At 37.4% G+C, this 14,811-nt stretch overlaps 1 protein-coding gene and 1 non-coding gene across 3 annotated transcripts in view; one reads left to right on the top strand and one right to left on the bottom strand.

Moving 5' to 3' along the window:
* Window positions 1–14,811, bottom strand: part of R3HCC1L (R3H domain and coiled-coil containing 1 like) — a 59,954-nt gene that overhangs the window by 3,142 nt on the left and 42,001 nt on the right. For both annotated transcript variants that reach the window (XM_052660972.1, XM_052660973.1), the window contains 4 exons: window positions 14,276–14,451; window positions 8,554–8,624; window positions 7,577–7,672; window positions 6,928–7,068 (listed from right to left, as the gene is read on the bottom strand). In XM_052660972.1, the coding sequence (XP_052516932.1) occupies window positions 6,928–7,068; window positions 7,577–7,672; window positions 8,554–8,624; window positions 14,276–14,451 (484 nt within the window). The remainder of the gene's footprint in view (window positions 1–6,927; window positions 7,069–7,576; window positions 7,673–8,553; window positions 8,625–14,275; window positions 14,452–14,811) is intronic.
* On the top strand, window positions 11,902–11,973 carry TRNAE-UUC (transfer RNA glutamic acid (anticodon UUC)). Its single transcript has one exon. It is a non-coding gene; the product is annotated as a tRNA-Glu (tRNA).

The following is a 14,811-nucleotide window of genomic DNA, read 5'->3' as shown; positions in this document are numbered from 1 at the left end:
CACCCTCTTGTGGCATTATCTGAAAATAGCAGCAAAGTTACAAGAGGCAAAAAATGGGGGTAAGCAACTTCCCAACTGAAGGCTAGTTTGAATTCAGAGTCCTGGACTCAGCTTGAAGGCAGGCTTAAACTGGGTTGGGGTTCTCCAGGGAGACAGTACTAAGGATAACTGGCCAATGCTGGTTCTGATCCTTAAAAACAGGGAAAAGTTAGGAGAGGATCTAAAGGCAAAGGCAACCTTGGACAAAAACAAAAACTGGTCTGGGTTCTAAGAAAAAGTGAAGAAACCAGACAAGTGAATTATTAGAACTTAGATATTTTAATAAGCTCAGAGAGGTAAACCAGAAAGGCAATGTGGGGTGTTATAAGAAAGGAACTCTAGGAGCAGTAGAAAAACAGAATTTTGGCCCACAATTCACAATTTAAAAATCAAAGTAGCACTGAAAAAAAAAATTGTTTTTTAAAAAGCTTGGGGCCAAAACTCCTTTAACTATACTATAACCTGAAAGGTCATGAGGCTGCTTTATAGCATTTATATGCCATTTAATGTGACTAGTCAGTCTGTTATAGAAATATTAATGCTAATGGATTCGATTTTGGTGTTAGGAAACAGATATTAAGATAAACATATTATCTTTCTAAAATTAGAATAGTTTAGATTTCTGAAACATTTCCTATCCTAACACTTTCTAACAAAAGACTGTACATCTGTATTACCAAATATATGTAAATATAAGAGGAAATTCTGGTGGTAAACCATATGATAAAATCAGCAAGAATAGGGAGACAAATTGAGAAGCACAAAGAAACAGTGAAAATGTGAGGCATAAATTTAGAAATACAGAACATGAACATTCAGAATACATAAATACTGGGTAGGATAAGACCTAAATATATTTTCTTCATTTTAAAGAAGAAATGGAAGCTTGGGGGAGTCAAGTGACTTGCCTAAGGTTATATAATCAGTGAAAACCTGAAGCTGGAACCCAGGTCCTTAGTTCTTAAATCAGAATACTTTCCACTACCCTGACATCTGAAGACAAGATCTGAAAATATTTACACAGAAAAAAAAATATGATCAGAAAAGTAAAGAATAAACATGTTGCCTTTTACTAAAGAAAAGAGATAATAGCTGATAGACTGCATTTTTTAAAAAAAGCTCCTATTAACTTTAACTCTACCAATTAAAAAAGTAAACTAAGAGAAAGCCCAACAGCAGCCATGAGGGCATGGAACCAAATAAGAAGAGAATATTAGTATGAAATGATTAACCTAAAGCCTTGAAGACTTTTGTTTCTCAGTATAATAAATAAACTGGCAGAAACATTTATATTAAATGAGTTGAGTTCTCACTGAGGAAATAGAAAGTGCTGAAGATGAAAAAGGGGCCAGTCTGGTGTCATGTCTAAAACAATAAAGAAAAGAGATGGAAATTAAAACCTTCAAAATTTACTTCTACACCTAAGAAAACAATGAAAAATCATCACAAAATCTGCTTGTAATTTTTACAGAGTAAAAATCAACATGAAGACTTGAAATACAAGTCTAGTCAAACTAATCTAATTGCCTTCTTTTATGGATTGACAGACCTGGTAGATCAAGGGGGGCTGATACAAAAAAACCTCTGTATTTTAGCAAGTTTTAGATTTCAGGCTTACCAAGTGTGTATATGACCATTAATACAGGGGAAATGGAGTCTACCTCACATAAATGTTAAGTGGGCATTTAACTCTAGAGAGTGGAATGGTTATCAATACATTAAGTATACACATGCTATTTACTTGGCAATAATCGGTAAACCGGTCAGTCAGTCTGTAAACATTTTCATCTCTGATCAGGGCCACAGATATAAGTTTATTAAAAGGCAGGTGACACCAAAAATATGGGTAAACACTGCATCCCAAAGAAAAAGATAGGAAATGAAGGGAACTTTACACAGAGGGAGAAAGGACACCAAGAAAATGCCGTAAGACCTAGCCTACGAGTCAGCAATGCAGTGCTGTCCTTGAAGGCAGAGTAACGGAATTCCTAAAAAGGATTTCAGAAGGCAGTGATTGTGATTAGATTTTTATTACAGCTGACTAGGTCTCCTAGAGAGATGATTATACTTTTAAGTTCTTAGTGATTTCATTAATCAAACTAAGGGATCAAATTATTGTTTACTTACTCTGCCTCTCAGGCCTGTGCCCCAAAAGATGGCCTTTCAGAACCAGCCAATTAATCATCCTCCCCCAAGAGTAAAATGACACACAGTTATGAAACAAAATTATAGCCGGCTTTTAAAATGAGAGTAGCTTATTCTGAGAACTCTGATTCCAACTTTAGATGGGAATTAAGCGTTCTGACAAGTGGAACATGGGGAAATTTTACATATGTTTCTGAGTTTGGACTTTAAAATGTGGTCTTATCACTTACTGTCAATGATAAAGGATTACTGACAGAGATCATTCTGTCGTTTTTGAGACTGCATCCAAGTACTGCATTTCGGACTCTCTTGTTGACTATGATGGCTACTCCATTTCTTCTAAGGGATTCTTGCCCACAGAAGTAGATATAATGGTCTTTTGAGTTAAATTCACTCATTGCAGTCCATTTTAGTTCACCAGTTCCTAAAATGTCAATGTTCACTCTTGCCATCTCCTGTCTGACCACTTTCAATTTACCTTGATTCATGGACCTAACATTCCAGGTTTCTATGCAATATTGCTCTTTAGAGTATCAGACTTAACTTCCATCACCACATCCACAACTGGATGCTGTTTTTGCTTTGGCTCCATCTCTTCATTCTTTCTGGAGTTATTTTTCTACTGATCTCCAGTAGCATATTGGGCACCTACTGACCTGGGGAGTTCATCTTTCATTGTCCTAACTTTTTGCCTTTTCATATTGTTCATGGGGTTCTCAAGGCAAGAATACTGAAGTGGTTTGCCATTCCCTTATCCAAGATTACTTTCTTAATCTCTTTTTTTAAGGATTAAGACAAAGACTCCTCAATAAAATGGTAAGAAGACCAAAATAAGGTAGAGGAAGTTATCAGGAAAGTATTTATACTTCAAAATCCCAAATTCCAAATTCATTAATTAGAAAGGTTCCATATGCAATGTTTAACTCTGGGTTTTATAAAGAAAATCATGGAGGACTTGAAAGGGTTCAGAGCAGAATCATGAGTGAAATAAGACTTAATGAAGAAAAACTAAAGTAACCAATGTCATTCATTGTTAATGAATATGTAGCTGAGTATCTCTTTACAAACTAAGCACTGTGCCAGACTGCAGAACTCTTGAAGTGGGAAAAAGAGAGGCTATGAGATTTTTTTCCATAGTATCTTTAATGCGCGTGTGCACATGTGTGTGCACACACACGCACAGGCACGTGCACACACACATGCAGTCAGTCATGTCTGACTCTTTGCAACCCCATGGACTGCAGCCCGCTGGTTCCTCTGTCCGTGGAAGTTTTCAGGCAAGAATACTGGAGCAGGGTGTCATTTCCTACTCCAGGGGATCTTCCCAACAAGACCGAACCCTCATCTCTTGTGTCTGCTGCACTGGCAGGCTGAGTCTTTACCACTGCACCACCACCTGGGAAGCCCTAGTATTAATAATAAAAGTACCTATATCAGGATGGCACACAGATTTTGATATCATACTAATTCTGACCGACTGGAAAATGGTCAAGTCAAAAGTCAACAAAGAGTGTCATGACCGATGAGCACTGTCTGTCATGGATAATGAATGGGGAGCAATGGCACACAGTATGTATCTGTCATTACCGGCATGTATTATTATAATGAATATCAACTTCCCAAGAGTCACACAAACAATAGTATTCTAAATACATAAAGCACCTTTCTAAATGTTTTTATATATGTTAACTTACGTTGCTCAAAGAATTCTCCAAGGTTAGCTGGGTCAAGCATTGCTTTCACTGTGTTAGAAACTGGGGCACAGGGAGGTATAAGAGACCTGCCCACAGCTACATAGCTAGTTAATGGCAAAAACTCTATTAATAGTCCAGATCCTCTCATTCCTAAATGATCTGCCCTTGATCTTTACAGTTAAAAACTGTTAGAACAGAATGGTGTCCAGATGCTTCTGATTTCCAGTAAATACCTAAGAAAAAACTTTTAAACTATTGTATAGATTTCAGTTAGACCTAAGAAAGAATTTTCTGATAGTAAAAGCTCTTAACCACTGGAACAGATAACTAAAAAGAAGCCTGTCATATTCTATTTTCTGAAGACCTTAAATTTTTTTTTTACTGGGGGAAAAAAAATGTTAATTACCCCCCAAAACTCCTTCAAAAGGGAATAGAGTGTTGTAGAAGGAACATGGGTTTTAATTAGAGAGGCCTAGGTTCCAATACCACCTCTCAATTTACCAGTTGGGTAACCTTAGGCCAGTTATTGATACTTTACCTCTCTAAAATGGAGATAATATCATTCCCATCAAGAGTTAGCATAACATGTTATACTGCCAGGAACTTCCTTCAATCCTTTTAATTGCAAAAACCTTTTCGTGGCTTTTAATCTTAAAATCTTCAGAAGTGAAGAGAAGAAACAACTGCTTAAAATATCAGGTTCATATTTTCTTTCTTACTCAAGGCAGATATCTCGACCAGATTGTAGGTCTTGAAGAGAGGAACAAAATCCTGCTCTCTCTCTAGTCTTCCTAATTAGGGAGCACAACGCCTTGCACAGGGGCAATGCCAAATGTAGTTGATAAGAGTATCAGAGGCAACTTAAAACAAAAAAATTAATGCCAAGAAAAAAATATGCACTGGAATCTGTGCTGGACTCACCATAAAATGATACTGCTACTATTACTAAAAACAGCAACAGCTAACATTTATCTATCATGGGCCTGTTTCTCTGTACCTATTATAGGCCTAGAGAAACAGGAAGGAGAGCGTTCCTACAGGTTTTGAAAATGACTAAGTACCTTTTGTGGATTATCTCACTTGATTTCCATTTTATGGGTGAGGAAACAGGCCTCCGGAGAGTAAGTAATTTGCCCAAGGTGCCACAGCCACAGCCAGTAAATGGCAGAGCTTAGATACAGACCCAGGCAGTATGACTCCATAGTCTATGATGTTATTTCTTGTGCTGTACTGACCCCCTTCCCTCCAGTGGAAAATTTGGAACAAAAACATCTGTTCTATTTAATATCTAAACAGTACTTTTCATTTTCACAGAAAAAAAAAAACAAAACTTTTACGTGAGCAGTTTTAGGTTCCATGCAGGCAATTATTAGAGTATATGCTTAATGCCTAAGCAGCCAGAAGGCTATATTGGAATTTTCCATAGGCATTTTCTCAGATATAAAGAATGACAGAGCTCTGAGACACAATAAAGGAAGAGTCCTCTATAACCTGTGTAGTTTTAGCACCAATGGATAGGAGAAATTTATCACAGTGGGCCTCTATTCACAACTAAAAGGCTTCTTTAAAAACATATGTACCAGGGTACCCACTTAGCCAAAAGCCTCATTTTTAACTGCATCACTGAAATGTCCTTTGTATAGCTGGGCACTTAAATTCAAGTGCGCCTGTATGATGATGGCCCTACAGAGAAACAGTGGGGTGATACCCACACAAAACTATTGTTGCAGTACCTGTCGAAATATAGGAGACATCACACTTATAGGGAAGCATGATACACTGCAAAAAGAATCACATCTCCTTTTATACATACCACAGTTATTACCCGCTACTTTCTGAGATGACTGGTTACGACAGAAATCATTTTCCTCAGAGATAACCAATTAGTAAAGGGTTAAGGACACTGCACATTCCACTTTAATCTAGTTCTGACAGTGTCTCATATAAAAACCAGAGGGATCATCCCCTGTTTCTATAATCTAAAGGAAGCCTTTGAGTCAAGAAAACATGGGAAAAATCAAACCTGCCTCATTATAATCATTAAGGTTTCCAAAAATTAGCTGGTTCAACTCTGAAACCCTAGCACCTGCCACGACACACTTTGTCACTGGTTATCTGGCCAGTGCAGCTGAGAGTCTGCAAGCTGCCTGCTATCACCAAAGCAGAGTGGACAGGAAGTATTAATGGACTTGTTAGACTGGCAATAAACAAGGAGTTTGAAACTTCAATTCGTTTAATGGAAAAATGAAGCTACTTTTCAGTAAGTGGAACTTTCAGAATAAACTGCCTTCAGATTCCCTAGATCGTGGACTAAGGCAATCAGACTGTTTATAGTCTGAAGTTTGATAAAAAGTACTTAAGTGCAATGGGAGTCCCAAGCCTTTACATAGAATTCAGTAGCCTATCAAGAGGAGAGAAACATTTAACCTCAACTATAAACTATAGGGAAAGAAAAACCCTGCTTGTGAATCAGTTGAAATATTTTCTGAGAACTCTTAAGTACTGGAAAATAATAAGATTAGGCTAATCTAGATGTGCTCTAATGAAGCCACTCAAGACTGTCTTTAAAGAAAAAAATTACATCCTAGAGTTATCATCACCAATGTCAACTGCTGGCTTTTCCTTAATTTATCTTCTAAGATCTAAACCATTTGATAAAATCATGGCAATCATGGCCCAGTAAAACCACAGCGAATACTGTTTTCTGCCTGGGAGATTACTATGTCTTCATAGGAAAATTTTTCTGAGTCAGGAGCAAGAACTATAGAAACAGCCATGGATGAGCTAGAAAGACTGAATCCATCTTTTGAAAAACAACAAAGGAGCATGGATTAGGATACCCTGGTGTGTGGAACAGGCAAGACATATTCCAACATGTCTTCCTCCTAAATATAAGTCATGAAAACAATGTCAATGTATGTGGGAGGCTTCTAGGAAATGGAAATGACAATATGGAATACCTTCATTTTTTTTTTTTTTTAAAAAAAAACACATGCTTTATAGTGAGCTCTAAAGGAACTAAAGAAGAATGCCATCAGCTTCAACTCACCTCGGGCTTCTCGCAGTTTCTTAAGCTCTGCTTCCCGTTCAGTTTTGCTCTGCTTACTTCGAACCCCAAGGGCACTGATGACTAGCCTTCTGGCTAGAGCTGCTGAAGTCTCAGGACGCTCCTTTGCTGGCTGGAGAAACTCTGAATGGGAGAAAAGGAGGGAGCAGAAGGGAGTAAGGAAGAGAAAGCATTCTAGCTCCAAGTGATTTAACTCAGTAATTAACATACAAAATAGACTAACAAGGGCTGCATCAGCAGTAATACAAGCCTGATAGATGAAGATCAGAGGAAATTAACACGACAAAGCACAAACAACCCTGTCTTCATTATCTGTATTAACACAATTTCCTACAGTGACTCTATCAAACTGCTAACCACAGAGGTAAACTGGATAAGGCTGTCGTCAGAAAACGGTGACTGCAGCGCCTGCAGCTCACATCTCCCACTCTCTCCAAGTGGCTTCTCCAATGCTATATTTCCAACAGAGCCTTTTCTCTTTTCCTTTTTCCTTAAAAATATTTCTTTTTACACTAAAAATAAAAGTGTATGTCTTTAGAACTCTGGATGCTATACAAGTGCTGGGAAAAAAAAAAAAAAAAACGAGAACACGACCATCAGTAAGAAAAAGCTCCTGAGATTACAGGCTTACCAGCATAAGCTCTAGCTTTGGCCTTGGCTGCTCTTGTGGCCTGTGACAAGGGCCGGATCTTCACCATGGTATGTTTACTACCAAGAGCATCACGAGCTGTGAAGAGAATAAATATATATAAATAAGTAGAAGACATGAAGATGAGTGATGCAAAATATATATATAGTTAAGGCTAGTTCTTAGAAAGTATTTCCTAGATGTTGTGCTTTATTTTCTCATCATGGGCAAAAGAAATGGTAAGCTCTAGAAAATCCATAAGGAACAACTCGGCAGTGATTATTTTAAAATGGGGATTAGTAAACTATGGCTTTGTGACCCAATCTAGCCAACCGCCCCGTTTCTGTAAAAAGTTTTACCGCAACAGAGCCATGCTCGTTCATTTGTTGAGGGATGCTGTCTTTCCTCAACAGCAGAGTTAGGTAACAACAGAAACCTTATATCCTGAAATATCCACTATATGGCTCTTTATAGAATAAGTTTGCAGACCCTGATTTTAGATGAACTGGACAGGAATCATCTCTACTTTGTCTGAAAGTCTCTGCATCAGATCTATCCTGATGCCAATGAAGAGGCCAAATCATACACTTGGAAAGTATGTATTACAAATGCTCACTGGACAGGTTAAAGGGCTACTGCAAATTCATCTGTCAGTGGGGCTGGGGGCAGAATCACAAACATATTAACATTTATTCATACTGGCTTCTTAAATCTCTACCTGTTTATGCACTATCGTAACTGACAGTTATGCAGCAAATAACCTTGAAAAGCTGACTATCTCCCCAAATACCACTAGATTAAGGTAAAAAGGGAGAGGCGGGGAGCACATGGGTACCAAAGTAACTTGCCTCAAAAACCTCTACCTGTCATTTATCTATAGTGACTGAATAAAATGCCAGGTGCCTGGAACAGAAAGCAAATTAGGAAAAGCAGCAGGAGAAAATGGACAATAAATACAGTGAACTCCACTGGGTGAATACCTGTAATCGGACTGGAGAATACTCCTAGGGCATGTGTATCGTCCACCCATTTAATATCAAATCCTTTCTTTCTGCAACAAAATAAAAGAATTTTATTCCTTAAAATAAAACTCACTTTTATTTTTATTTTTTATTTAAAAACTCACTTTTAAAAAACATCTTTCAAATAGTATCTCGTAAGGCATTCCATGATGAGAGAAACACTCAACAAGTGCATGGGTGGAGTGGGGATAATGACACACAAAGCGCCTGGAGAGCAGAAGCCATTAGAAGCAATAACACCATCATAAAGAACTACCTGGGAGGGTTTTACCTTGTCAGCCATTTTATAGACATCAACTAATTAATCCACACATGTTCCCTGGGGAGGCAAAGTATTTATCACACTATTTACAAGAGATGCTTTTAGGGGACTGGAGAAAAGAAGCATAAGAAGAATCAGAGGAGGAGGAGGTAGGTAGGGAAGGTCACTTGGATTTCATGTAAATGTAGGCTCAAGGGCAGAGACAGGAGACAGAGAGGGACAGGGAGACGGGTCATTCAAAACAAAATCAATCAAATAAGAGAAAAAAGACTATAATCAGGGAGGCTGACCTATTCTTTCTTTCCAGTTGGAGAAGGGAAGTAAGAAAGTAAAATTCAGGTTCTGCCACCTTGAGGCCATGGGCTGGTTTAATCTCTCTGTAAGCCAAGTTTGCTCATCTGTAAAAAAAAAATGGGTTGAATTCCTTCCCAACAGAGTTGCTATGAAAATGGAAATGAGATAATCCATGACAAGGCAAAGGGCACGATGTTGAGCACTTAGTGGACATTTCATAAATCAATGGTGCCCATTATTTTTTATTAATAACAATATTCATCAGGAAGATGATTAATATTAATGAAGATGTGATCAAAATATGAAGTTGACTCTGGTGTTTGACTCACAGGCTTTTGTACCATGACCTTTTCTTTCTCTCTTTTTTTAAAATAAAGCACTATAAAGAACAAAAAAAAGACAACTGCTAAAGTATCTTTTCCCTTTAACAACTAGTCAAGAAAAAATTTCCTTTGAAGGAAAAAGGAATAAAGAGGCTTTGAAGGTTAGTTAGACAATTTCCTGACGTAAAACTAAGTTCAACCATGGCATAAAATGACCACAGGAGTTGAAGACTATGAGAAAGTTCCACAGTAGAAGTCTATATTATACAATAGTTGACAAAAGATGGTAAAAAATTTAGATGGGCTCTAGAGGGTCTTTTAGACTTCAGAACTTTATAACCCTTTCAAATGCTTTACCCCTTTTGAAAATATTTTTGGGTCTAATAGAAAAAATGGTCTTGCAGGTAAAATTAGGAAGTAATAGAGCAAAAGGAAGTTAATAATTCTTAACAGTTAACTGCAGGTCAGGAAGCAACAGTTAGAACTGGACATGGAACAACAGACTGGTTCCAAATAGGAAAAGGAGTACATCAAGGCTGTATATTGTCACCCTGCTTATTTAACTTATATGCAGAGTACATCATGAGAAACACTGGACTGGAAGAAACACAAGCTGGAATCAAGATTGCCCGGAGAAATATCAATAACCTCAGACATGCAGATGACACCACCCTTATGGCAGAAAGTAAAGAGAAGCTAAAAAGCCTCTTGATGAAAGTGAAAGAAGAGAGTGAAAAAGTTGGCCTAAAGCTCAACATTCAGAAAACAAAGATCATGGCATCCGGTCCCATCACTTCATAGGAAATAGACGGGGAAACAGTGGAAACAGTGTCAGACTTTATTTTTGGGGGCTCCAAAATCACTGCAGATGGTGACTGCAGCCATGAAATTAAAAGACGCTTACTCCTTGGAAGAAAAGTTATAACCAACCTAGATAGTATATTTAAAAGTAGAGACATTACTTAGCTGACTAAGGTCTGTCTAGTCAAGGCTATGGTTTTTCCTGCGGTCATGTATGGATGTGAGAGTTGGAATGTGAAGAAGGCTGAGCGCCAAAGAATTGATGCGTTTGAACTGTGGTGTTGGAGAAGACTCTTGAGAGTCCCTTGGACTGCAAGGAGATCCAACCAGTCCATTCTGAAGGAGATCAACCCTGGGATTTCTTTGGAAGGAAATGATGCTAAAGGTGAAGCTCCAGTACTTTGGCCACCTCATGCGAAGAGTTGACTCACTGGAAATCCCTCTGATGCTGGGAGGGATTGGGGGCAGGAGGAGAAGGGGACGACCCAGGATGAGATGGCTGGATGGCAACACGGACTCGATGGACGTGAGTCTGAGTGAACTCCGGGAGTTGGTGATGGACAGGGAGGCCTGGCGTGCTGCGATTCATGGGGTTGCAAAGAGTCGGACACGACTGAGTGACTGAACTGAAACTGAAATGTTCAGAAAATTCCAGACATCAACCAAATTAATCCTTGGTTTTAAAAATCATGATTAGTGACAACTTCAGGTAGTTCTAATTTTGGATTTAATCTCACCAACTGCTTTTTAAAATCTACTATGCACTTCACCTGGTACAGACCTGATACTGGGTCTTATCATAACTGTAATGAATTAAACTGATTGACCCATACTACATGTTTAGAGTAAGGTCTACGGCAGACTGTTAACTGTCCTCCAGGATCCAGTCACTGCTCCTTTCTTTTAGTTACATAACTGATAAGTGAGGTACCTAGCTGCTAGTTTTGCCTGTTCTAAAACTTTACAGAAAAACAGGGTTCCTGTTTTTGTACACAGAATTTCAAGGAATACAGTCACGCTCATTTATTTACCTATGGTTTATGGCTATTTATGTACAATGATGACAGGAAAATACTTACCATCTTTCTGACCCTAAAGGAAGAGTTGGGAGCTATACCCTAATTCAAGATGTACATGAACTGAATTTTAAGTTTAAATCTGTATATCAGACAATAGACCTGGTTTATTGTTAATGGCAGGATTACAGCATTAAAGCATAATCCCTTCTTGGTAATGACTTTCTTGAAGATCCTAAAAAATGTTTTTCTTAATAACTTACTTTGGGGATTATTTCTTTTCTTCCCAAAGCTTATGTTTCCTTATAAGCTAAAGATACAGAAGTATACTTCTGACTCTATGTATGTATGAAGCATATACATATATAAAAGGTAGTGCAACTATTCTCAAACCCATTTACATCCATTCTATGTTTATGACATAATTTTATTTAGTAAATAAAATTAAAACAATTAACTATGAGTATGAAACATAAGAGTTATGTCTATAAAAACTTAATGCTTTGAAAGACATGAGAAAGATAAAGTCACTAAAAAACCCCAAAAAACTATCATCAATTATGTTTCGGCAGAACAGTTTTTTAAAAAAAAGGGCGAGGGGATGGGGAATTCCCTGGTGGTCCAGTGGTAAGGACTCAGCACTTTCACTGCTGTGACCTGGGTTCAATCCCTGGTCAAGGAACTAAGGCCCTGCACGCAGACCCTGCAAACTATGTGGTGCAGCCAAAAAAAAAATTATTTTAAAAGAGAGAAAAACATTTTATTCTATAAGGAATTTGCACTCAGGTGACTTTCAATGGATATTAGTTGTTGCTGGAAGTTGTAGGTGATATCAGGGTGACATTAAGAACTCTTCTATCAACAGACTAGTAATTTTAAAACAAACAAAAAAAGGCCTTGCCACATCAAACTTAATGGCCATGAGTTTGAGCAAACTCCAGGAGATAGTGAAGGACAGGGAAGTCTGGTGTGCTGTAGCAGTCCATGGGGTTGCAAAGAGTCAGCCACAACTGAGTAACTGAACAACCACTATCACATCAAAGACTGGCAAGTAAATGGACATTTCAGACACAACCGAGTGACTGAACCACCACCACCACCACACTGAAGAACGGCAAGGAGGTGGCCATTCATATGTGCTGTTACAATAAACCGGTTGCAATGTAACAATCACATTTTATCATCCTCTACTGTATCTCAGTGGTCAGAATAACCTCAAATCAGTAATTTAATTTACGGCCTTTTGGACTGTTAGGACCCTTGGTGCCTGGCAGAAGAAAACACATATCTTCTCAGGAGATAGTCTCTTCTTATATTGCAGACCTCAATTCTCATAAATAAAATTCCAGAGGAAATGGCCAGCTTTACAGTTTAAATAAATAAATAAATAAATAAACCTCCAAAAAAAGAAAAGCAAGGCACTATGAGTGAGAATTTATAAAAACAGAATTAAAAGGACCTCAGGTAAAGGAATAACTAGACATAGACTATAGAAGGTCTATGTTCACTATACTTAAAAAGAAACTTTTTAAATCTTGAAAATAGAGGAAAAAAATGCAGATTTGAAAATTAGAGAACTTTAAAAAATAAGAAACATAAAATGAAATTTAAAAATTCAATGGATAAGTTTAAAAGCAAATTAACCACAGTTGAAGAGATCAGAACTAAAGAAATTACTCAGCATATACAGGAGACAAAGAAATGGAAAATACGATGGAGATAACATGAGGAGTAAGTTAGGAGGTCTAATCCGCTTTCAACTGGCAGCATCACAGAGAATATAAAAGAGACTAGTACAGAGGCAACATCTGAAGAAGTAATGTCTGGAGTTCTCCAAAACCAATGAGAACTATTTAGGAAGCCCAGATAATCTCAATAATGATAACAAAAGAAACACAAAGTCACCTCATACTGAAAATGTGCAATACCAAAGACAGAGAACATTAAGAGCACCCAAAGAGAACCGACAGATTACACTCAGAACCAACAGTCAGACATGCAGTGGGCTTCTCAGCCTGCCCTAAGAAAGCCAGGAGAAAGCAGAATAAAAGCTTCAAGTCCCCGAGAAAAATAACTGTCAACCTAGGATTCTATACCCAGCAAAAATGTCTTTCAAGAATGAAGTTGAAATAAAGCCATTAAGAAACAAGAGCGACAATGACAACAAAATCCAACTGAGTGTGTTACCAGCAGACTGTTATTAATTAAATTCTAAAGAACCTGTTCCATGCAGGAGGAAAAAGATTTCAAATGAAAGATATGAGACACAAAAAGAATACAGAAAGCAGATGAATCTGAATGCTGACTATATAAAAAAGTGTAACATCAAATGGAGTTTAAAAAGAAAAAAACTAAATCAAAAAGATGCAAACTACTAAATCTCAATAGTATATTAGCTGGAGGTCGGGGAGACACTGGAATGGAATTGGGGAATGGAGTTTAAAACCCTTCAAGTGTTTAGAAACAGTGTAAAAGTATTAACCTTAGTCATTGGTAAATTAAGCATGCATTTTATAATTTCTAAAGTAATCACCAAATAACAGAAACAGTATCATTCCCCAAAAATACGGAGTGAGAAAAAAATACCTCATCAATCCAAAAGAAGGCAAGATAGAAGAGAAAAAGATGGGACAAGTAAACACACACAAAAAGATGGCAGGCAATACATCCAAATATATCAACAATTACAATAAATATAAATGGACTAAATGCACCGTGGAGACAGACTCAAAAATCATTATTGATGATAGTCTTCTTAAATGCTAAACTGGGATCTAGAAAGACTTGAGCATTTTTTTAAAGGAACTTAGAAGAAGAGTGGTTTGATACAGATTTCCAATGGGCTTGGAAAACACAATAAAGAAACTTGATGCTAAAGTAAATGACAGGGAATAGGAAAGCAAAAGAGGTGATTTTTCAGAAGACATTTTAAGAAAATTTCATCCCACCTTTCCTAACATCCCCAATCAATTGCAAATACTTACTGATAAGTGCAGAAAATCCGTAGGAGATCTTCAGTACGAAATTCTTGGGGGAAGTCATAAATTTCAATGACATGTGGGAATTCACAATCACTGAGGTCAATATCAGGAACTTCATGGTTGTAATAATCAAATCTAGGTTCTTGGATACTTTCTTTGTTCTTCATATTCCCTGATAACTAGAGAGGAGGAAGCATACATGTGACTGTTATACCAAGCCAGAGCATTATAAAATATCCTCCCATATATAAACAATTCTCCCTTTTATCTCGATGTTCCTATTCCTTAACCTTTACCATTTGTCTCTGTTCCAAACACAGTAATATCACCCAGTTTATATTATACATGTGGAATATTTGAAAAAGTGCTGAAATTCCAGAAAAGACAAGCAATGAATGAAACTTAGCTTGCATCTATCAACAAGGTGTGAGAAAATGTAGAATGATTAATGCAGTGAGTTAGAAACAACACATCTTAGCAACTGAATTGCAGAAAATAGTTCAAGAGATGAATTAATAACGTTTTATTTGAGCTTATTG

Source organism: Budorcas taxicolor, chromosome 23 (assembly GCF_023091745.1).
Source record: "Budorcas taxicolor isolate Tak-1 chromosome 23, Takin1.1, whole genome shotgun sequence".
NCBI classification, from domain to species: domain Eukaryota; kingdom Metazoa; phylum Chordata; class Mammalia; order Artiodactyla; family Bovidae; genus Budorcas; species Budorcas taxicolor.
Note: the sequence above shows the minus strand (reverse complement) of the source record. Positions and strands in the feature narration are given on the sequence as shown.